This window comes from Pleurodeles waltl, chromosome 9 (assembly GCF_031143425.1).
Source record: "Pleurodeles waltl isolate 20211129_DDA chromosome 9, aPleWal1.hap1.20221129, whole genome shotgun sequence".
NCBI lineage: Eukaryota > Metazoa > Chordata > Amphibia > Caudata > Salamandridae > Pleurodeles > Pleurodeles waltl.
The window spans coordinates 574,722,854-574,746,531 of NC_090448.1; the positions used below are offsets into that span (position 1 = coordinate 574,722,854).

Sequence of the window (23,678 nt, forward strand, 5' to 3'; positions counted from 1 at the left end):
ATGCCCATAACAGGAACAACAGAAAATACTTGGCAAGTCATCAAAACAGATCATCATAAATGCACAAGGCGCAGTAGACACATCATCAGAGGCCAAGACAGTATCATAAAGGCACATCCCATGTACTATTTCCCTCTGGTAGATTTCAGGCATTATAAAGAAATGCACATATAATTTTACAGTATTCGCACCCCAACAGGTGAGTGCGATCTGCAATCCACGCTAGGCACCACTGCAAGAAACAATGTAGGTAAAACAGGGACGTCCGTGTTCCACTCTCGGAACTCCCACGCTCTGGTTTCTGGGCCTGTGGCAAAAACAGGGTTGACATTGGCAGAACCAGGGACCTCCGTCGAAGGTCGCCACCCCAGCCTGCTTATGCATCACCAGCAACCGGGAGGAGGTCCAGCGGGGAACTGAGACCTCTGCCACCCTCGCAATCTGCAATGAGAAAGAGGGGGGGGGCCAGCGGCGTGGAGGAGCCTCAGATGGGGCTTCTACCCCACCTGTGATTTCCTCACTACAGTGGGGCCCAGCGTTAACAGGGGCCCCAGTGAACAACAGATTGGCTCAGCATCATGGGGGTCTCGATGAGGCTCCTACCCCGCCTGCGAGCCTCACAAAAAGGATGGGTGCCGGGTGGAGCTTGGGGACCTCCAATGAGGACTCCTTACCACCCGCGATACCCTACATCCAACGTGGTGCACAAGCCTCCCTGTAGCTCTGCCGGACCACAGTGGTTTATCCTGGCAAGAGTGAGTGCCGGCTGGTGCCCCGGTGGTGCTCTTCTCAATGTGCCTTGCCCCAGGGGCACCTCTAGAGGCACACTCACGCCAGACTTAATTTTCTCATGCCCCGGGGGCACCAAACAGTGTTTTTTTTATTTTTATACGGGCTTCAAAAAAACGAGCTGCCCGGGTCGCAGTGGTGATTTTTCAGCGGCAACACAGTAATGGTCTCTCAAGGCACTGGTTCATAAAATAAAGCTCTCTTCTTGGCTGATACAGAAATCAAGTGTCCCCTTTCTAAGAAGCAAGTATTTGTAGGGGGAGGGGCCACAGCACCCTGCCCCTGGAGGACACAAGTAGAGCACAGGGCGGCAGGGCTCAAAAAGCAGGCCAGCACAAGGGGTATGCAGTCAGTGGCAGTTTCCCATAGTGACCCAGCAGGTCACAGGTCAGCACAGCAGCAGCAGTCCAAGGTGGTTCCTGGTGAGTCCCTCCATCAGCATTCTGTGTCCATTCCTACAAGTATGTTTCTTGTGTGTCTTTCATGTGGAAAATCCCCTGTACTTATACTCTGTTTTGCAAAGCAATTTCAAAGAGGGGGAGAAGAGGTTCCAACCAGTTACAACTGGTTCTAGGAATGTCCAACTCTCCTCCAGCACAGGCTCTAGACAGCAGTTGGGGGTAAACGAGCACTTTGTGTTAGGCCAGGGCACAGCCTTTACAAATGCAGGTGTGCCCCGCCTCCCCTTTTTGCAGGCCAGGAAGACCAGTCAATATGTAGATGCACCTCTGTGACCTTCCCTGTGTACAGGCTGTCTGAAAAGTATGGCCAAAGCCCAGCTGTCACTCTGCCCCCAAGACATAGATTGGAGTTAAGCTGCAGAACACCAGAGTCATAAGCACAGAGAAATGCTCACTTTCTAGAAGTGGCATTTCTATAATGGTAATAAAAAATCCACCTTCACAAATAAGCAGCATTTCTCACTACCATTACAACCATACCAAACATGCCTACGCTACCCCTCATAAATCAGACAATACCACCTAGTCATAAGGCATGGCATTTGCACTGCAATCCTATGAGCAAGGCAGCACTCACAGCAGTGAGAAGTCAAAATAGGCTGTTTTTCACTAGCAGGACAGACCACACAACCAAGCACATGTCCTGCCTTATACATACATAGCACCCGGCCAATAGGGCTACCTTGGGCCTACCTTAGGGGTGACCTACATGTAGTAAAAGGGGCGATCTGGGCCTGGCAGGTATATTTAGAAGCCAGGTCCCTGTGGCAGTAAACTGCGCATGCAGGCCCTGCATTAGCAGGCCTGAGACAGGTTTGAAAGGCTACTTCTGTGGGTGGCGCAAGCAAGCCCACTAGAAGCATTTAATTTGCAGGCCTTGGTATAGAGATACCACTGTACAAGGGACTTACAGGTAAATTAAATGTGCCAATTAGGTGTAAGCCAATCATACCAACTTTAGTAGGGAGAGAACCTGCACTTCACCACTGATCAGCAGAGATAAAGTGCGCAGAATCCTAGAACCAACAGCAAGAGGTCAGAGAATATAGGAGGAAGGAGGCAAAAAGTTTGGGGATGGCCCTGTAAAAAGGGCCAGGTCCAACAGTGATAGTGTGTAGAAGCGAAATGACTAGGGAGTTTGTATTACCTTATTTAGTGAGGGAAAAAATGAAGAGGGAGAGGGTCTAATACAATGCTACAACAGTTCAGTTGACTCAGGAATAGTATAGAGATCTTTGTTTTGGCACTATGGATGTAGTTATCAAGGCAGATCTTATGTTTCTTCTGTAACTGTTATCTCCTAGCAGTACCTGTAGGTGTTATGGAGGACTCCAGACATATAGGGGGTCATTCGGACCCTGGCGGCCGGTGACCGCCAGGGTCACCGACCACGGGAGCACCGCCAACAGGCTGGCGGTGCTCCCGAGGGCATTCTAACCGCGCCGGTTCAGCCGCGGCCAGAAAGGGTAAACCGGCGGTCTCCCGCCGGTTTACCACTGCCCTTGTGAATCCTCCATGGCTGCGGAGCGTGCTCCGCAGCCATGGGGATTCTGACACCCCCTACCGCCATCCTGTTCCTGGCGGGTCTCCCGCCAGGAACAGGATGGCGGTAGGGGGTGCCGCGGGGCCCCTGGGGGCCCCTGCAGTGCCCATGGCATGGGCACTGCAGGGGCCCCCGTAAGAGGGCCCCGCAAAGTATTTCAGTGTCTGCTAAGCAGACACTGAAATACGCGACGGGTGCAACTGCACCCGTCGCACCCCTGCAACTACGCCGGCTCAATTCTGAGCCGGCGTCCTCGTTGCAGGGGCATTTCCTCTGGGCCGGCGGGCGCTCTTTTGGAGAGCGCCCGCCGGCCCAGAGGAAATGTCTGAATGGCCGCCGCGGTCTTTTGACCGCGGTGCGGTCATTCAGCGGCGGTACCTTGGCGGACGGCGTCAAAATGACCCCCATAGTGTGACTGGAAAGCATGCCAAATGTTCTAGCCAATAGTGATGAAATGGGGCTGTCAGTGGGAATTTACATAGTGTAGAAGAGATGTAAGTGCAGTTCTAGCAGGGAAATCAATAATTTCCAACTTAGAAATGTTCACCACATGAGAGCCGAAAGCAACCATTTGCCGGGTGACTCTGAGACAGTCCGAGAACCAGGGTTGTAGGGTGAGAGTGAAAGTTGGAAAAGATAGGAAAAGCAGGGCAGAAGTAAAACAAATTAAGTTGCATTAACCTTTACCAGAAATGTTGAGAATCCAGAAATAACAAGTAATAGTATTAAGGCCAAGTATGAACGCTTGTTGCATACGAAAACAGAACTTTAAAAATATTGCACTGGATTCCTTGGCCACATGCTATTAAGGTTTCATGTATGCAAAAAGTAGTATTTTGAATTAATGACATCCTTCTGATGTTGCTTGAAGTTTAACTTCATGTAGGGACTCTTAGTTAAACTGCTATTCTAAAAATGGATATCCCATATTGTGATTGCAAGGCGTTTTCTCTAGTATGAGGTTGAGTTTTTTGTTTTTTTTCAGGCCAAAAAAATAACTAAATGACATGCTAATGATGGCTACACTCATTTAATATTAACATAAACATAAACATAAAGACAGTACAAACCAAATCATTATGCATAAGTATCAGCTAGCAAGTACTGCACACCAAAGAACCAGACAAGAACCAGACAGCCTAGTTGAAAAACTCACTTTGGCAGGATGAGCTTTCACCACACATTAAAAATAACATTATAAAAACAAGACAGGAAAAGACATAATGAAAAGTGCTAATCTTCAAAGTACATTTCCTTTTCTTTCATCTTAGACTATATTATCTCCAGGATTTCAGGACACCAGGAAAGGACCTAAGTCCCAACTCCTCTTGAATCGCCTTCATTTCCACTGATCCTCCGCCCTCTGCGCTATCTGCTGATCAATATACGTCTACCCATATCTTGACCTTGTTCTACATTACCCCATAGATCTTTGGTATACTACGTTTAGTACCTCATAAAATTCTGATTAGAAAGTCAATGACTAATTTATATTTCCTCATTATGACAGTATAATATATGAGCACAATTATCAACTCACTCGTTTCATATGAAAGCCTTCCCCTGTAAACGTTTCATCTAATTTTTTGTCTTTGAGCATACTGTACCTGCTCCATTTTTATGAGAAAACTGTCAATGAAGTCTCTGGGTGAACTGGGATCCAATGTCTCAAGGTTGATTTTTACTCTCCTTTCAACAAACTCTAGAAGCCCCTCAATGCATCCGAGTGCTCTTTTGTGAGGTCCTGGTAGGTAGTCCATGATCTTTGGAATCATGAAGTACAACTAGAAAAAGCAAACACAAAATAGGTTAGTCCTTCGAGTGTTTATTCAGTTGGTCTGTAAATCGGTAGCTGCTTAAATTCAATAACGGCTTTAATCAAGAAAAGTAGGATTGGCAGTGGAAGAGTCAGTTAGGTTTAATCTTTCTGTACAGTTTTCCTTTACAGTAGGTCATTTTTCCAACTGGCCATAGGTATCGAAGAATTGCACCGGTGTGCATTTTTCCTTCGGAGTTTTTGGGGGATGCCTGTGCTTGAGTGAGTGTGCTAGTTTTTCTTTGTCACATAATAATTTTAATGTTTCACACGGAATCTGGCCCTTGTACTAAAAGGTGGCTTTTAAATAAGAGCTTTGACCTTTAACAGGCTATTGTTCATCTTTCCTATCTCAACTTAAGAGTAGATCATCTTACATGTGGCAGGCATCATACCCAAGTCCCTTCCATTAATTTCTGCTAACCTTTGATTTTAATTTGTCAACCACAGTTGCTAGAAATCCTATACTCCTCATAAATATTGTAGAGAGTCTGACAGCGAAATCGGCATCTTATTAATCTTCAATATTTAGGCTTTGTATACACATATACTGCAACAGAAGGGTATAGAAGAGAAAAGGCACACACTAAACGAGATGCCACCCTTCAAAATTTGTAACTGACTTCCTGGTAGAATTAGCGACATTTTCAATGACAAAAACTTTTTCAAATACAAACAAGATTTGTTTTTCAAACACTTAATTTGGTATTCATTCATTCATTGATACATCAATAATACACGTTTGAGCTGGTACCTCAGCGTCCCATGCCATTTACATAGTTAAGTGCACGTTATATTTCTAGTACACCAATTATTTTCAACACTAAACATTAAGGTAATATTTGATTTCCACCCCCCACCAGTACAAGTTCAAACTTTGTTATGCATGTTTTGCCTACCAATTCAGGGACCCCGATTCACAAAGAACCTTCAGGATCTCAGGGAGGGATCTCCACACAGCAGTTTCTCACTGCAGAGATCTGAGCACAAGTGTAGATATCTTGCGACAACTGAGGGGCCTTCACCACGAGTGCGGCGGCTCTTTGGAATTGGGGCCTTAGTGTTCACTAGTGTCTGTTCCCAAGTCTATGGTTTTCTCATTATGGGTGCATCCTCCCCTCTCAATCAAACAGCCTAAGTCTCTGTGGACTTCAGTTCTCGGTGGTCTCCTAACGTATAGTACAACATTGGCTGCCATGTTTTCATGAAAGTCTTGGTTGATGTGTTAATGTGTATTGATGCTATTTGGTCTTCCAAACACCCCAGGTCCATGTGGGCCAAGTGGGAACTCCTACCTGTTTCCAAAGTCTAGCAAGCATAAGATGAGCAATCAGTAAAAGTTTGCACATTAACTTCCAATGATCCTTCCTTAGATCCTACGAGTGCTGCAGCTGCAAGCCTAAAACTATGATCCCTAGTTATGGGGACACATCACTTCCTTTGCAGATGTCTTCAAAATGTGTGGTGTGCTCCCCTGGGGGTCCAGGTCTGCATTCCTAGGGAACTGCAAATGCAAAAGATCAACAGGAAGTGCAACCCGTTTTTATTTGGTGCATTTCTATGTTGTCTTCATTTATAAACAGATCTTGACGTGCATAAAATAAGTTTGGGAAATGTGATCCAGAGTGCCCTGAGGAAGGGTGAGGGGCTGTTACATTCTGTAAATATTTGATTTTTTTGCTTTCACATAACTGCATATAAAATAACCCACACAGTGAAATGAGAAATAAATTAAATGCAAGTTAAACATCCTATGGCTCTTGAAAATCACGTAATTTCAAGTGCCAAAATAACGAACATCTCTTTTTGTGATGTAACTGATGATCATATAAAGCTCTCCAAAACCTTCAGGTCAAGTTTGCGCTATATGAAACTACAAAAAAACATATTTGGGAATGTGAAACCTGAGTTTGTTAATGCGATCCGTGTAGGTACAAAGCAAAAAAAGTTCGAAGATCTCTGCTTTATGTTGTTCAGTACCTCTCTCCAATAATTAGTTATGCTGGGGCACGCCCCAAAACATGCAAAGGCGTACCCTCTTCCCCACACACTCTCCAGAATTTGTGAGATGTACCCAGGAATGTCTTTTGAGCTTTTGGGGGTCATATAAGATTACGTCATTCAGTGTGGGATCTCTATGCTGAACTTATTAACTGTATTTGGATATATCTCTCCATATCGCTCCATACCATGTACAATCTATTATCTACAAGTTCCCATCAGAGATCTTTGTCTCACCAGGCCATGTAAGTCCATTTAACCTCCATCGTGGGTGAGCTCAGATATTTGACAATATGTATTTCTACTCCTTAGTTCCATGATAACATATGAGGCATTTTTTACTTCTGTCAGTGATTTTATGGCTTAATTCTGGGTCGTAGATCCCAATATTGTATTTGGTAGTAACAGAATGTCTCTGATTGTTAATGAAATTATGGCCTGCCCGAAAATAAGGATTACGTTTGTACTGGTATAAACAAGTCAGACATCATCCTGAATTCACTGTCTGTCCATTTAGAGAAGCTGGTATGTTCCCTGCCTGGTGTGAAAACGAAAATGATGGTGTGCTTTGTGGCTATCACGTCCCATATTGTTAGTATAGGGTAGGTGATGTGCGTTCTCTAACCGCTGTGAGAACTCGTAGACTTAGGGAACCCACCAGATTCCACGAAGGTCTATCCACCACTGCTCTATCCATGTGTACCCAGTGCTTGTCTGATTCTCTTCTGGACCATTCATGCCAAATTCAAAGAATGGTAGATCTATAGCAATCCACAACATGGGGGAAGCCAATGCTTGCACTGTCTTTAATAGCAGACAAATGTTGTTAGAACTCTAGAGTGTGTCTCCTGTCAAACCAAATTCAGCAGCTCTGTACGCCTCTAAAGATTTCCTCCACCATGTAGATTGGAAGCCCTTGAAAAGTGTATAAAAGTCATAAAAGTTTATTCATCTTTATGGCTGTGATGTGCCCCAGCCATGTGATGTACAAATTCTGCAATCAGCGTAGATGCTCTCTAATTTTGCTCTAGAGTCTAGGTAGGTTTGCCGCATACCTCCTTGCAAGCAAGAAGGTCAGATCCAATTCCAGTACCTAATCTTGTCTGTCACTACCTTAAATGGTACCTCCTATTGAATACTTTGAATGTGTACTCTGTCTAGTCCTAAAGGGATTATTTAATTTTTGTTTATTTGTTGTTTATATATTTTACAATATTAATTTGTATAAACAGCAAATTAACTGTGAGCTTTAGCATAACAAGAGGAACTAGGCAGGGCTGCCCGCTCTCCCCTCTCCTATTTAATCTGCACATTGAGCCCTTAGACTGTAAGATCAGAGAAGAGAGGAAAATAAATCACTTCATGAGCAGCCTTTGGGAAAGAAAATCTCCTTATATGCTAATGATGTGATGATCTAAAGGAGGGATTTACCTCCCTACTCTAGCAAGCTTTGACCGGTTTATATGTGACTCAGGGAAAATATCTGGATATGAGGGAAATCCATCAAAGACAGAAAGTCTAGTGTGGAATATGTAAGAAGAAAACTGTTTAATAAAAACAGAGTATTTGGACACTAGAATCAGCTAAAATCTGCATCAGATTGCTGAACTAAATTTTCATAGGACAATGGCAAAAACAAATAGGCTATTACTGAGCTGGTGCATCTACCACTAAGGTAGAGTAAATCTAGTAAAAATGTCCATCATACCAAAGTTTACCTGCATATTTAATATAACCCCCTTACATTTCAGGAGAACCTGGTTAATGAAATTACATTGGAGAATAAATTATTTTACATTGGCTTCCAAGGGAATATGAATTTCAAGTAAGAAACTGTTCAGGAAGCACGGCAAAGGCAGTGTTGCACTGCCAGATGTCCAATTGTATGCCTGGCTTTCAAGCTTAACAACTGCAGGTGGTTTCTGACAGGTTTAGAAAACTCAGGGGGCAATCATCTGTACAAAGTAATGCTGAACAAAGTTAAGAGGAGAAGAGTCCAAGTTTTTCTTTAAGTTTGGAAATATGAGATATTTAAAAAAGGTGAGGCAAAATGTTTTACAAATGGAGGCTCTGCTCTGGGCACAGATTAGACGAGCCACAGGATTGTCCTATACAGTATGTTTGACCCAGTAGGAAACTCCCCAGGCACCCCAGAGTGTTTGAAAGACAAGATGGTCATTAGGCTTAATGAAGCCGGAAGTATGGAATGGGGTCAACCACTCCAGGTAGGAAAACTTGGGAAGAGCTTCAGGCACTGAGTAGGGGATCCATCTCCAAATTTAAGTACTACCAGCTGAACAGTTGGGCCCAGGCATTGGTGGAAAAGAATAGTGACACAAATGATTTGAAAGAGCGCTTGGTGAAAGGGCCTCAGAGAAAGAAGGCGGTGTCATTATGGTATTGGCTAATATTTGACATCATCAATGGAGACTTCAGCCTGCCTATGACACTGTGGGGAGTGTGCTTGCCACAGTCATGGATACAAAATATGGCAAGTATCTTTGCATACTCTTTATAGCATGGTAAAACCTGCCTTTCTGAGAAGAAATCATCTATTCTCCCTCCACAAAGCATTTTGGACTCCTAGAAGAATAGCCAAGCTGCAAAGGTCAGATGAGGCTTTCCACAAGAAATGTGGGCGGAGTGATGCTGATAGCATTCACATGTTTGTGACCTGTCCTAGTGTACAGCAGTTTTGGGGAGAGACTGGTAAGGTCCTGAGTGACATATTCCCATTAGCATTAAGGTAAGCCCTAAGCTGATTGTTTTTGGTTATATGCCACAGATGTGAATACTTCAGGGTGACTGAACTACATTGCCCACTCTTGGACCCACTCATCCATAAAAAACATTCATATATACATGCAGCATCATAAAGTAATAATCAAACAAAACTTCTTTTATTTACATACAAAATTAATTAACACAACTCAAATACCCCTATCAAACTTATAAGAAGGACAGAATAAGTGTCAAAAGTAAGTGCTCATGTAAAAAAGAGAAAAGAAAAGAAAAACAATCTCCCAGCGGACTGATAAAAAACAATTTGTAAAGAGGAGCCTGTTGGTTAAACTTGTTACACATTGAATCGTTCCACATATTAGTAAGAGTAGTAAATTCACATTTAAAAGTCCTTCTTTTTCTTAAACAGACACATCCAAGCTCAAATCATATCGTCGACTTTTCGACCCTGGCTCACGGGCCAATTCCGGGCTCACATAAGGGTCTTTATCAGGACTAATTTTCTGACATAAGTTTAGGAATATCTGACAGATTATGTGCATCAAGGTGTGTCTCCCAGATGTTTCTTTATGAACATAAAAGGTAAAAGGACATCAATTCAGACTACACTATTTTACTTCTATGTTCATATGTGTTCTTATTTAACCTTGACATGGTGAAAAGTAGACATTTAACGGAGCCAAATGTTACATCAAATGATGTACTTATGTCAATCAGATGGCTTGATGCTTTTCTACTTCTTAGAACAATAAGGCAAGAAGACACCTGTGTCTAGTAGCAGACATGACCATGATTCTGCATAAATCGGAAAAGAGGGAAACTTCCATTTTTTAAAGGGTGACCTCCATTAGCCAAGATGGAATTGAGGCCTACTTTAAGATGAACTGGACCTTAAAGGCTTTATGTCACTTGGATATTCCTGTCAATTATATTTTTGACATCTCGATATTCTTGACACAATGTTTTTATAGCACAATATGTTTTTGTCAATATTTTGTCCAAGCACCCACATACTCAGTACAGTAAATGGCTCATTAAAGTTATACCTCCTCTGCTTTCCCCACCTGTTACCTGGTTAACTGTGGTCATTTTAGAGCAAATATATGCCGGCAAGTCCTGACATAAGGCTACATTTATCAGACTTCACTCAGAGACTTTAGTGACCCTAGATAATACTTGGGCTAACCCCTCATAATGCACCCTGATCTCATCACCCTATTCCGGCAGGTCTACCTCCCTCCCTCCTCCGGGCCCCACTCATTATCGAAATCCCCCCATGGCCTTATAATGACACTATCTTTCAACCTCAATACACGTGTGCACCTCCCGCTGCCTCTCTGCAACATCCCCAGGCACTGGCGCTACAAGCTCAGACCCCAGTTGACGGATCTAAAAGTCCCCTGGGAACCACGTTGTCCTAGTGTTGGTTTAGGATCCTTGTCATAACACCAGCCAGTCCTGCCCACATTGTACCCGAGGGCCCCACACTGAATCCCTAACCCTACTGTACCTTGTCCCTCCCCCTAACCCTGCCCTACTCCCTCTTCCCCTACAGTCCCCTCCTGACATCAGCGCACTACATGTTAAAAATGCTACGATCCAGTGATGCTCTATGACCCCTACACAAACTTGATGTCAGCCAAACTACATGCACCTACTTCTCCCCTACATACCACCTCCTGGAATGTTCACAGTCTAACGCACTACATCAAGTGTGAGAAAGTGCTCTCCTACCTGCAGTCCAGAAGGTTGGATGAGGCACTGCTGCTGGTAACCCATCTCTCAAGCTCATAGCCCGAAAAGCTGCGTCAGAACTGGGTAGATCATGTGCTCCATAGAAGCCACCCTGAATCGTCAGAGTCCAGGGCCGACCCCCCTCAGGAAAAAGTGTTGTGATCCTCATTCGAAAATTCCTTCCTGTCACAGTCCTCAAGTCCTGGTCGGACCCAGACAGATACTACGTCTTTGTGAAACTAAGACTAAGAAACCGGACACTGTGCGTCGGATCGGTCTACGCTCCCACAGGTTTCAAATATCCATTCTTCTTACACCTCAACTGTCTCCTCACGGAAATTGGTGCCTCTCATATTCTCATTGGGGGGGCGACTAGAGCCTGGCACAGGATGTGGTGCTGGACTGCAGAGGCCCCTTGGACACTGGAAATAGTGCAGGCAGAGCCGTCCTAATCTACATGATTTCCAACCACAGACTGACAAACCACTGGTGACTCCCTCGCCCTGCAGACCCGGAATACACTTTCCCATCCATGGTGCATGGCACCCAATCCAGGTTAGACTACTTGCTGCTCGCTCGTCAGAGGGTGGACCTTGCCGAGGACTCCTGAAATCTAGAGGAGGCGCTGTGACCACTCCACAGTCCTGCTAATACTAGACCTTGTTTTAACCATCCCAGGCCAAAAACCATGGTGCCTGAAAGCACAATTTTGTTCCTGAAGATCCTCGTACCTTTCTGACAACAAGGGTTTCATCTCCTCCCACATGACCTTGTGGGCACCAGCAAAGGCCACCATACGTTGTCAACTTATGAAAGATGCAGCCCTAGAAAAAAAAAAGACGGGCAACCCAACAGAAATAATTAGAGGCAGATATTAGGGCACTCACACGTCTCTACACTGCAAAGCCTTCCCCTTCAACCCGCCACTGGCTGGAAAAGGCCCACATGGAACTCAGAGTCTGTTCATAACCAAAGCTGAATATATGATTCAGAGGCTCAAGGGCTGCCACTATGAACAGGGCGAGAAGGTGGGACACTTCTTTGCAGCACAGTTACAGCAACAGGAGGCAGCACTTGCTAACCCTGCCATATGATCCGCGGATGGCTCTTACTCAACTGTCTGCAAACTACAGTTGACGAATTTGCCACCTTCTACCAGTCTCTATACACCCCAGAGGAGGCAGCTGATCCCACCTGCCTTGGGGCCTTCTAAAATGCCATCCACCTTCCTGGACTTAATGAGTCAGGCACAGCAAGATCAAAATCGTGGAAGCTATTTCAGGCCTTGCCTATCATAAAGCCCCAGAAAAGATGGTTTCCCCGCAGAGTTTTATAAATGGACAGGAGGGAGGTGGTCAATACTGTGTATGACATATTTCCCGATGCTGAACAGACAGGCTCCCTTCGTTCCATCTCCAACAAGGTGGTGATAGTGAACCTAAACTAGGGAAAGACCCTCTCCCAGATGGTAGCTATATGCCCATATCATTACTAAATGGGCATATTAAAATACTTGCCAGTGTCTTCGCGCCTGCCTTCGCAAGGTGATCCTGACCTTGATCCATCATACACAGGTGGACTTTGTCCCCGGACCATCCTCGTGAAATCATCTCGGATCACTCGCACACACACTTTGGGCGGCCAAGGACCTCCAGGATGAGGTGCTTACACTCTCTCTGGATGCCGAGAAGGCATTCGACTGGTTACAGTGGGACTACTTCTTTGCGACCTAGAGGCAGTTAGTCTGGGGGAAGAGTTTTCCTCCAAAGTCCACTGGCTATACGACTCTCCCACGGCCCAGGTCAAGTGTGGCAGCTTTCTGTCAGAACCATTCCTGATTAGACATGGGACCCAAAGGGCTGCCCGGTATAACCCCTACTGCTCCTCTTGGCGATGGAATCCCTCGCAGCTACCATATGCCAGTCTTCACTACTCTTGGGGGTTCTCATACCAGGTGGGTCCTCTAAGATCTAACTGTACGCGGATGACATACTACTCACCATCGGTGAGCTACCACAATGATATCATTGCCTGGTTTGCAGTGCTCTCAGGGTATTGGGTGAAATGGGCCTAAAGTGAAGCATTGCCCCCTCCTCGCGGACAATAACTTGTGATGCAATAGCAGGAAACCCCTTCTGCTGGAAAGCATCACGACTTAAATATCTAGAGGTCTACATAAAGGGGGGCCATGAAAACATAGAATCTGATAATATAGCCTTTTAAAAACCCGCATGAAACTCAACTTCGTTAAATGGTCACACCTTGGACTCTCGTGGGGAAGAGTGCAGCCAGTACGAATGGTGACTCTACCACAGTTCACCTACGTGTTAGGCATGTTGCCCTTCTTAGTCCCGCTGACCCTGCTACACTCAGTGGATGCCGGTATACTTTGTTGCTTGGGGGTCCAATCGCTCTCGTGAAGCCTAGTCTTAACTCCTAGCGCACTGCTCGTGCGGTGGAATGGGCCTTCACCCAGTCAAGCCTTACACTGTCACCCTGCAGCTCTGTCAGCTGGCTTGCATGCTCCCCAGAATACCAGAACCCACCTTGTGGGAAGCCTCAGAGCGCTACATACTGGCCCGGGGAAAGGCTTACAACCGATCTACAGCAGAGGGGGGGCCCCAGTCACCACCCACCAACTCAATCATGCAAACCATGTTGAAATCCTGGCACTGAGACCACCGTCTCCTGAAAGTACACACTAACCTCCATGAACAAGCGCTGTTATGGAGGAACTTGGCCCTCCACATAGGGGGTAGGGATCTAGACTGGGGCAGCTGCCAAACGGCAGGCATCACCAGCCTACACCAGATACTGGATGGCAGTGCTCTTAAATCCTTTGCATTGCTCTGGGAGGAATTTGGATTGCCCCTCCGAACAGGACTGGAGATATCTCCAACTCCGGCACTACCTCCGATGATGCCTTGACCCGTGGCCTTGGACACTCCTACCCTCCCAAGTAGCATCCTGCATTAGAACAGGAGGATGTTTCTGTGGCGTTATGTCTGTTTTTTACAGCCTAATCAGCCGACACCTCTTTTCACGCACCCTCCTCCTTAACCTCCACACTAAATGGTAGAATCAGTTACAAATAGACTACGAGGAGAGGGACTGGGCTGACATCTTAGAAGCCCTAGGCCGAGGAACATGAGAGGCTGGCCTGAAGGTTTGCCTTTTCAAGACACTGCACAATTGGCACTGGACTCCTCCAAGGCTACGAGCTGCAGGCTTACTGGCCCATCTCCTGCTATTTCTGCCCTGAGGATTGATGTGATCTACTGCATATACTCTGCAATGTGGAATGTGGTGGGGACCACACTGCATAAAATTATGCCACTCAGGACACCCCTTCCCTGCCCCATTCTCATTTTACAAAATACGGGGGACGCCCTAGACCTTACTCGCCCCCGATGCCGCCTTTTACACACAGCCCTTGCTTCTGCAAAAATATATATTCATTGCCACTGGTGCACCCCTATGCCCCAACCCATGAGGAATGGCTAACAGCTATGTGTCAGGAAGGCTCCTATGAGCATATCATCTATGCCCTGCAAGACAGGACAGAAGTCTTCCTCCAAACATGGTCACCCTTCATAAAGGCCCGGGCTCCGGACCTGGATCCCCCCTGCTATCACTAGCACTGTGCCCCGGATGCAGAATGCAGGGACTGCTTCTCCCACCCCTTCCCCTTTTCGAATGCCATGAAAACTAGCCCCATGCCTACATATCCTAGTCCCTAGACAACAGACACCTTGCCTAGCACCCCCTTACTGTCACACCTCACCTCTCCCTTTCACACCAGATGGGCCTCTCCCCACCCCCTCCCCATCCCCAAATGCCCCCTCCCTCCCCATAATATCTGGTACATAGAATACCCCTCAGCCTAGTACGCACTCACGGGGAAGTATACAACTTTGGCCAGAAGGAGCCACATACCCCTGCAAGTCATTTGCTGATGTGGATCCACCATGACATTGTGGTGCTGGGCTTTGCCTCACTCCACCCTCCTCCCAGCCTGTTGGTATCCATGCCTGGCCTTGTTACTGTATTAATGTGTACTGTTTCTACAGTTTTTTCGAATAAAAAGTTGTGAAACAGACCTCACGCGGACACTTTAGTACCCTAGATAATCCTTGGGCAAATCACATGTCCCCTTATTGTAATAGACATTTGAATACCAATCATATAAAGTTTAAACAGTACCTTCTGTATCTACCATGAAGAATGTGGATAATGGAGAACCAGGGTCTGATTTCAAAGGTTGCCTGAGAAATAACTACCGAATTAAAGGAAAGGAGCAACTACACAAATTACCAACTCAAGACTCTTGGGAGTAGTGGTGAAAAATAAAACATACTGGACTAAGGTGAGTCCCAGTTAATTGGAACTAGTACAATTTAAATACTGTAATAAGAATTCATCAGAAGATAAGCCTGGTATCAGTAGCTGCTATACTTTCAGCTCCAGTACCAGGCTCAGTAGCATCTGAAGCAATACATTCTGTGCCATAAAATGCCCCTTACAGGCTCTGTCTGTTCCAACCCATGCCTCACTGAATTTGCCCTGTTCTTTTTACTGAGTGCTTCCTTAGTGAAAACTGATGTCATAAGTGGGAAAAACACAATTAAATGGGCCTGCTCTCCAGTCATTTCTGCTGACGTTGTTGTTTTTTTTTTACAATTCAGATCTTTAGATCTATGGGCTACCTGAAACATTTTGGGCGTTAAGTCAGTAAACTGCCCACCTTCCTCTCCTGCTCTCTACTTCCTCACCTGTGCATTTCTGCTTGTATATTTACCCGTTGTCTGCCATGATAGACTAGAGTCTTGTATTCCCCTGAAGGTGTTGTGACAGGGGCATGAGATCTAGGAACAGTAGCAATGTGGTGACCTACAACAGACATCAATGAAATGCAGCAGATGTCTTTACACATCACCAGAACAAGTCAAGGGTAAGCTTGCTCCCACTCCTAGTTTGGTCCCACCAGTGTTTTGAGGAATAATAACACAGCACACCCCCTCACAATAGCCTGCCAGGGTTGTGCACAGGTGAGCAGAACAGTATTAGAGGTGACGTGCATGAGTAGGCTTTGTGATGCCGTAAATGAAGCTTTGAAATAGCTGCAAGAGTAGGGAATAATGAGTAATTCTCCATTTGTACTTAGGCAGAAATGTAGGCACATGAGTGGGGAACATCAATCTGCATGTGACTGAGAGCTTAGATGTGTGAAGACGTGTGTGAATTCCTCCAAGAAAACCACCTACTCTAATTTTCAAAAAAGGAAGAATGATTATGAAGTACATATTATCAACTGGAAAACGGGAGAAAAAAAAAATCAAGGAATAATAGAATATTATATCTATGAATTATGCTGAAAAGTGGAACTACCTGCCCAGATTTTGAATTCATCAGTGGATTGATGTCGGTCATCATACTGAGCAGCTTCACAAACTCCTTGTCTTCATACTCAAAACGCTTCCCAAATACAATGGAACAGATGACATTGGAAACAGCATTAGTAAAGATGTGGGTGGGGTCGAAAGGCGACTCTAGGGATAGAAAAGGAAATAATTCTCAGTGCACATGGTATTTCGGCCCCCTATAACTATTGAGGTTAATTTATAAGCCAGATGCTCTTAAATCGTGTTACCAGTCATCACCACCCTTGGGTTGGACTTATGTGCAAGGACTCCTGTTTCCACTGCTTTCATATTTTCTGTGCAGATATCTCTGCACATGTGCACCTACATTTGTTAGTAAATGTGGAAGGGATGGGGAAGTAGATGAAATATGGGAAACATTTACTGTTAAATAAGAGAGGTTTCGGGAAAGTTAAAGAGATGTTTATGGAGGGACAAACATCCATCCACAAATGAGTAAGTCTGCTGATACTCACAAACTGCACTTCTAAAAGATCTAAAAGATCCCAATGGAGTCATAAGTACTAGTAAGTTCAGCACCACCCAGGGCCAAGTACTGGATTTGCAATATTCTTCAATAGAAAATAATGGAGTCACAGACTTAAAATGAAACCACATAGGAAATAAAGCTAAGTTGAATACATTTGTTTTATCTTTTAAAAAATACACACATTTACTGTTAAAAAAATCATTTACAAAAATGTGTTATTTTAATTGTTTAACAGCACAAATTAAAAATTAAAATATTTAACATTTCTTTTGTAAAAACCTCATTAGTATTATTTTATAAATACATATTAGTAATTGTTAATGTTTATTAAATCATAAAACATTGTCGTAGGTGTTTTGTTTTTAAGTAAGAAAATATTTAGCTAAATGATTACAAAATAAATATATTTAAATTAATTTGTAAAATACTTTTAAGATTGTAGTGCTGTAATGTTCAATGTTTTAGGCTTGTATATTTGGCTCCACCTGATTTCAGACGGTGGGGCATATAAGTCTACACTTTATATTAAATTTACACTGTGAATTGGTGAATACAAAAAAGTAGTAAAGATAATACGAAGTGCAAGAGTAACTTTACAAATTAATACATCTGAAAGTGTAAATTTACACATGTGCATAGAGACCTACGAGCAGAAGTATTGTTCCGGCAATTTGCATTGATTCCATTTTGCTGTTTCATCTTGCGACAATTTAAATTTAAAACATAGCATTAAACCATACTTGAAAATGCCCTCAACTAGCAGAACTATAGTAGTGGGTGGTCGACAGCAAAGGTGGCAGCAGCCATTTTCTTGTCATAGCATCCCTGTTGCAATTCATTTTTCTGGAAGTACTCTACAAATTGGTAATTATAGATTAACAATTGCAGTCAATGAAGGGTTTAAAGTTATATGGGACATGACAACTGTGCTCAACGCAAAACTTCTGGGGACTCCATGAGCATCACATTGTTGGGGGTAATAACTGATGTCAAAGGCAATTTGTCCATTTACTTCTAATTCAGAAGTTTGAATTCCACTGATGAAGATGTGTGAAACACACTTCTTCAACTTTGCACACTTTAAAAGTGGATGAAAAGACTTATGGTTTCCTGCTAATCACCCTAAACCTGAAGCTATTGTAAAACAAACCACAGATAAACCCATTATTACTTAACATCAAACATTGTCTGTCTGTTCCAAATTAACCATTCTAAATAGGGAGCTAAAGAATTAAAGCAAGTGAAAATAACTGTCTAATGAACTTGTGTAGGAAGCATCTTTTTGCAGTGTTCTTCCTGTCTTTTTTTCAATCTGGGCACCTGAGGCTGGGTGCACATAGTATAGAGCATTTACAAAGTCAGTGAAGCTGAAGTTGGCTTTTCAAACCACAAATACCAATTTGAAATTCACAAATCATTGTTATTTGCAAGTAAAAGTAGAGATAGACCCCCCCTTTTATTCACAATGGTTAGCAGTGGGAAACATCACTTACAATGCCTTTACCTAGCATATGCATTTACAACTAAATGGTAATACTCCAGACCTAGATTCCACAGACAAAGCGTTTTTTGCTTTACTAACAACTTTGGCACTGTTTGACAAATCTTCTTGAAATTTTAAAAAGTAGGGTACTAGTCTCATCAGCTATTTTGTATAAAGTTTTGGGGTGATTCATCAAGCAGGGCAGAGAAAAAGAGGGGTCCCAAAACATGTTTTCCTCATGCAATTTACCCTATGGATTTTAGACTTGACTACACCCAGAACCGTTGGACAGAAGTACATCAAATATGGCAGAAAGCTAGCTCTTGGGCCAGAAAGAGCACTTTTTCGAATTTGGTTTAAATCCGTTCAGTAGTTTTTAATAAAGGAAAAAGACATATAGATATCTAGGAAGGCAGATCTGAGGGTCCACGCACCAATAGTAATGCCATGGTTGTGACCGTAAACTGACTGGAAAGTTGTGACTGCCATTTAATATTTCAGCACAAGGTCCTGAGACCTCAAATATAAGTCTACAGTGATTGAAAGTGTCAGGATAGAGGTACCCTGACCCCATGGGTATATTAGAGGGGTTGCAGAGGGACCCCAGAAAGGCAAGAAACTGGCTTAAAATATTTTTTATTCACATTTGTAGATCCATTGTGCTGCTCGGTGCTGCCCCGGTGTGAATTCTCAATGGATCAGTGGATCCCGCCTCAATGAAAAAAAAACAAAGAAAACACACCCATTCACAGACCCATACAGTCACTCACACATCCACTCACTCAAACACCCATACTGCCACTCACACAGCCATACAGCTGCCTACACACCCACTCACAGACCCATACAGCCACTCACACAGTGATGCAGCCATTGACATACACACTCAGACCCATACTGCAACTCACACACCGACTCAGAGAACCATAAAGCCACGCTCACACACCCTCAAACCAATTACACACTCACAGACCCATACCACAACTCACACACCTTCTTACACATCCACTCACAGACCAAGAAAACTACTCACACATCCACACTCTGACCCTTGCAGCCACTCATATAGCCATGTGGCCAGTTATATGCATACTGTATTAAATATGCTGTTGTTTTGCATGAATGCTTTTGGTTGGGAACGGATAAAAAAATCCACACAGACACCCTGAAAACTACTGCCACGCCCACTCACAGACCCATACTGCCACTCACACACCCAGTCACAGACCTATACAGCCACTCTCACACCAACTCATGGACCCATACAGCCACTCACAGACCCACTCACACAACATCAAAACCACTTCAACACTCACAGATCCACACTGCCAGTGACACGCCAACTCACACAGCCGTACAGGCACTCACAGATGAAGAAAACAACTCACAGAGCTGCTCACATGCCCATACAGCTACTCATACCTTTTCACATAAAGCCAATTACACCCCTACTGTACTAAATGTGCTGTTTTGCATAAATGCTTTTGGCTGGGAAGAGACTATGGATCAGTTGTAGAGCCAAAATATATTGTTTTTTTTTTGTGTTGAAGGTGTGCACTGATTTGGGCTTCATGGATCTGAGTGAGTCAATTGCAAAAAAAGAGCTTAAAAAGAAAACAAACTAGCGTTTGGGAATAGGGTTGGCTCTGAAAAGAGGCTTTGTGTTTATCATGGGTAGATGATTATTACACTTAGAATAGGATGCAGGCTTTCATGTTGTTGAGGAACACCCTATCGCCTTTCTCTGTGAAATGATAATAATTTCTATATATTCCGCCCATGTCAAAGGGTAAGTTGTTGCGGTATAGGGGGCCCATGTTGTGGTGTCTGAGGAATGCACAAACAGTTTTATTGACAAGGTTCCTAGATTTCTCGGTCTGTGGACAATATTTGGTTGACCACTTCCATTTCTGCCTTTGGCAAATGTTGGAGAACACAGGCAGTACATGGATAAAGTGACATTAATTTACCAAAGGTATCCTTCATTAGTATTTCCAGACCTACCCCAGTAATTCAGCCTAGGTCATTGCCACCGCAGTGCACGGTCATGAGGTCGGGATGCTGCCAATAATCAATGCTTTTAACCAAAGGCAGCAATTGCCGATTTAATGTGACTTTAACCCTCTCAGGCCAACCCAAGTAATGCCTATGTTAGGTAAACCCATTTCCCTGCCTATGCCACTCCTTCTAACACTCTCTCTGGCCCAAAACACAAAATGATGACCTACACGCCAGACTCTAACCATTTTGGAGACAAGCAGGAGTAGCACACAGGGGAAGGCTGGAGCTGAATGAGGCAGTTTTGAAGAGGAAAGGCAATTAAAACGAAGGACAGCATGTAAAATAGAAAAGGACATGTTTGACTGGATGGTGGAGGTGTGCAGGGCACTAAAATTAGGTAGTGACTTCAAGAAATTAAGGGCCAGATGTAGCAAGGCTTTTGCACCTCGCAAATGGCGAAAAACACCGTTTGCGAGGCGCAAAAGCCCACACACGATGCAGAAACGCATTTTGCGAGTCGGAACCGACTTGCAAAATGCGTTTCCGACTCGCAAATAGGAAGGGGTGTGCCCTTCCTATTTGCGACTCGCAACGCGATGTAACTTGATTTGCGACCGCGAAAGCGGTCGCAAATCTACTCGCAGTTACCATCCACTTGAAGTGGATGGTAACTCATTCGCAAACGGGAAGGGGTCCCCATGGGACCCCTTACCCTTTGTGAATAATCACAAAAATATTTTTTCAGAGCAGGTAGTGGTCCTAGGAAAACGGGCTGCAGATGGAAAAAAAAAATGCTTTATTGAAAAGCAGTCACGGACATGGTGGTCTGCTGTTTCCAGCAGGTCACCATCTCCGTGAGTGCCCAGACTCGTAATGGGGTCGCAAACTGTGACCCACCTCATTAATATTAATGAGGTGGGTCTTTGTGACCCCATTGCGAGTCGCACAAGGTGTCTGAGACACCTTTCTGCATAACAAATTGCGAGTTGCAATTTGCGAGTCGCTCGGACTCGCAAATTGCAAGTCGCAATTTGCAACGTAGCTACATCTGGCCCAAAGTAGCTAACTCTGTGATTAGCTTTCAATAAATTAAAAAGTGATGTTGTTAAGGATATGCTTGAAACTGCAAGCAGTCAAACACATCTGCTACTGTTTAATTTGAAGCTAGTGTATTGCTTACAGAAAGTAAGACTGCATTGTGAAACTCAAAACCGGAGAGGTGGACAAACATTGCTTATTAAGGAGTGTTTGCCTTGTAACTGAGTAGTGTTTTACATGGTGAAATATAGATGCAAAAGATTAACAGTACAATGTTAAATGCTTTTACGGGCTTCCATGTGGATCAATGGATCCACCGCTCATTTACACGGGGGGATGTGCTGAGCATTGTAATGGATCTGTCCAAAATACGTACCAAATTGGGCTTTTTAATAGGTGTCTTAGAAAAGGTTAAACAAAATACTGAGCATTTAGTTGTAGTATAACAAAAAAAAAATATGAAAGGAAGTTATGCTTTGCTCAGTACAGGAGTATTAATAAAAGCACAATAGGGATGGTAATCATTTTGGTACATTTTTTTACCAAGAGTGGAATACCATTGCTATATTTCTGACTCAAGATTTTCACTGGCGAGATTCTAAGTGATACTGAGATAAAAAGTGGGGAACAACAAAGAGATTTCACAGGTATACACAGGAGATTAATGAGGGTGACTGGGATTGACGATGCACTCACCCATACAGTATGTAATTAAAGTGTTTAGTGAGACATCTATGATGATCCTGGAGAGGAGGAGCCACCCATTCTTCCCTAATTAGAATAACTCCACAATTTAAACAATACTCTGGGCACTTAAAACATGGGAGATGCTCTGTTTTTTTAAATAATGTGTACTAGATTTCTTTCACAATAAATCTTATTTATTTTGTGTTCCTCTGTGCATTCTCTCCTGTGTCCTGATACAGCCCAGTGTTCAAGGATTGCAAAGAGACCTAGGTAAGGAGCCCAAAGATATTTTCTAGTCAAATAGTATAAATTGTTCAAACAGTGTTTGTTTTACTGTGGACTCTCTGTGTTTTTCAGGCAGCTTGGCCTCTTTTAAAGTGGTGTTTGTTTCAAAATCGTTTTTGCTGTGACTGTGTGAATTCCCTTGCTAGTTTAGTGGCTCCCCCTCCCCCCTGCCCCCCTTTTTTTTCACCCCTATTCTTAGTAAAAAGACTACATAGATCTTTCAGAGTGTGGTTTTAGGAGACTGTTTTTTAATCTGTTTGTGTGATTTAATTTGTGCTTAAAAGCTGTCTGCCCCCCTGTCTTTTTTGCCTTAAAAAGCCCGATTTTTAGAGTGTGCGCCCAGAACTATTGCAGTGTTTGTCTCTTAAACAATCTCCCCCTTACCTGAAAAGTAGACTCTGCTAGCTTGAAAGTGTGGATTCAGCCTGTCTGTATCCAAGGAGATACTGAATAGAGCACCAGTAGCCTCCCCCAGGCCCCAGGGACTGGACTTTAGTTAACTTGCTCCTTATATAGGTTCCTCGTGGTTGTTGCATATGCTGTTATGATAGGTTCTTTTGGGAGATGGTGTTTCATTGGTTGCTAGCTCCAGGGATGCATTTATGATTGGTGGATAGGGCTGGGATTCTGATTGGCTGTTGGTTTCTAGGGCTGTGATTGGTGGATAGGGCTGGGATTCTGATTGGCTGTTGGTTCTAGGGCTGTGATTGGTGGATAGGGCTAGGATTCTGATTGGCTGTTGGTTCTAGGGCTGTGATTGGTGGATAGGGCTGGGATTCTGATTGCTTGTTGGTTTCTAGGGCTGTGATTGGTGGATAGGGCTGGGATTCTGATTGGCTGTTGGTTCTAGGGCTGTGATTGGTGGATAGGGCTAGGATTCTGATTGGCTGTTGGTTCTAGGGCTGTAATTGGTGGATAGGGCTAGGATTCTGATTGGCTGTTGGTTCTAGGGCTGTGATTGGTGGATAGGGCTGGGATTCTGATTGGCTGTTGGTTCTAGGGCTGTGATTGGTGGATAGGGCTAGGATTCTGATTGGCTGTTGGTTCTAGGGCTGTAATTGGTGGATAGGGCTAGGATTCTGATTGGCTGTTGGTTCTAGGGCTGTGATTGGTGGATAGGGCTGGGATTCTGATTGGCTGTTGGTTTCTAGGGCTGTGATTGGTGGATAGGGCTGGGATTCTGATTGG

General features: G+C 44.0%; 1 protein-coding gene across 1 annotated transcript in view; it reads right to left on the minus strand.

Moving 5' to 3' along the window:
- Positions 1-23,678, minus strand: part of LOC138259677 (cytochrome P450 2A4-like) — a 489,119-nt gene that overhangs the window by 238,452 nt on the left and 226,989 nt on the right. Inside the window, exons 4-5 of the mRNA XM_069207551.1 lie at positions 16,475-16,635; positions 4,401-4,577 (exon numbers count right to left, since the gene is read on the minus strand). Of these exons, the coding sequence (XP_069063652.1) occupies positions 4,401-4,577; positions 16,475-16,635 (338 nt within the window). The remainder of the gene's footprint in view (positions 1-4,400; positions 4,578-16,474; positions 16,636-23,678) is intronic.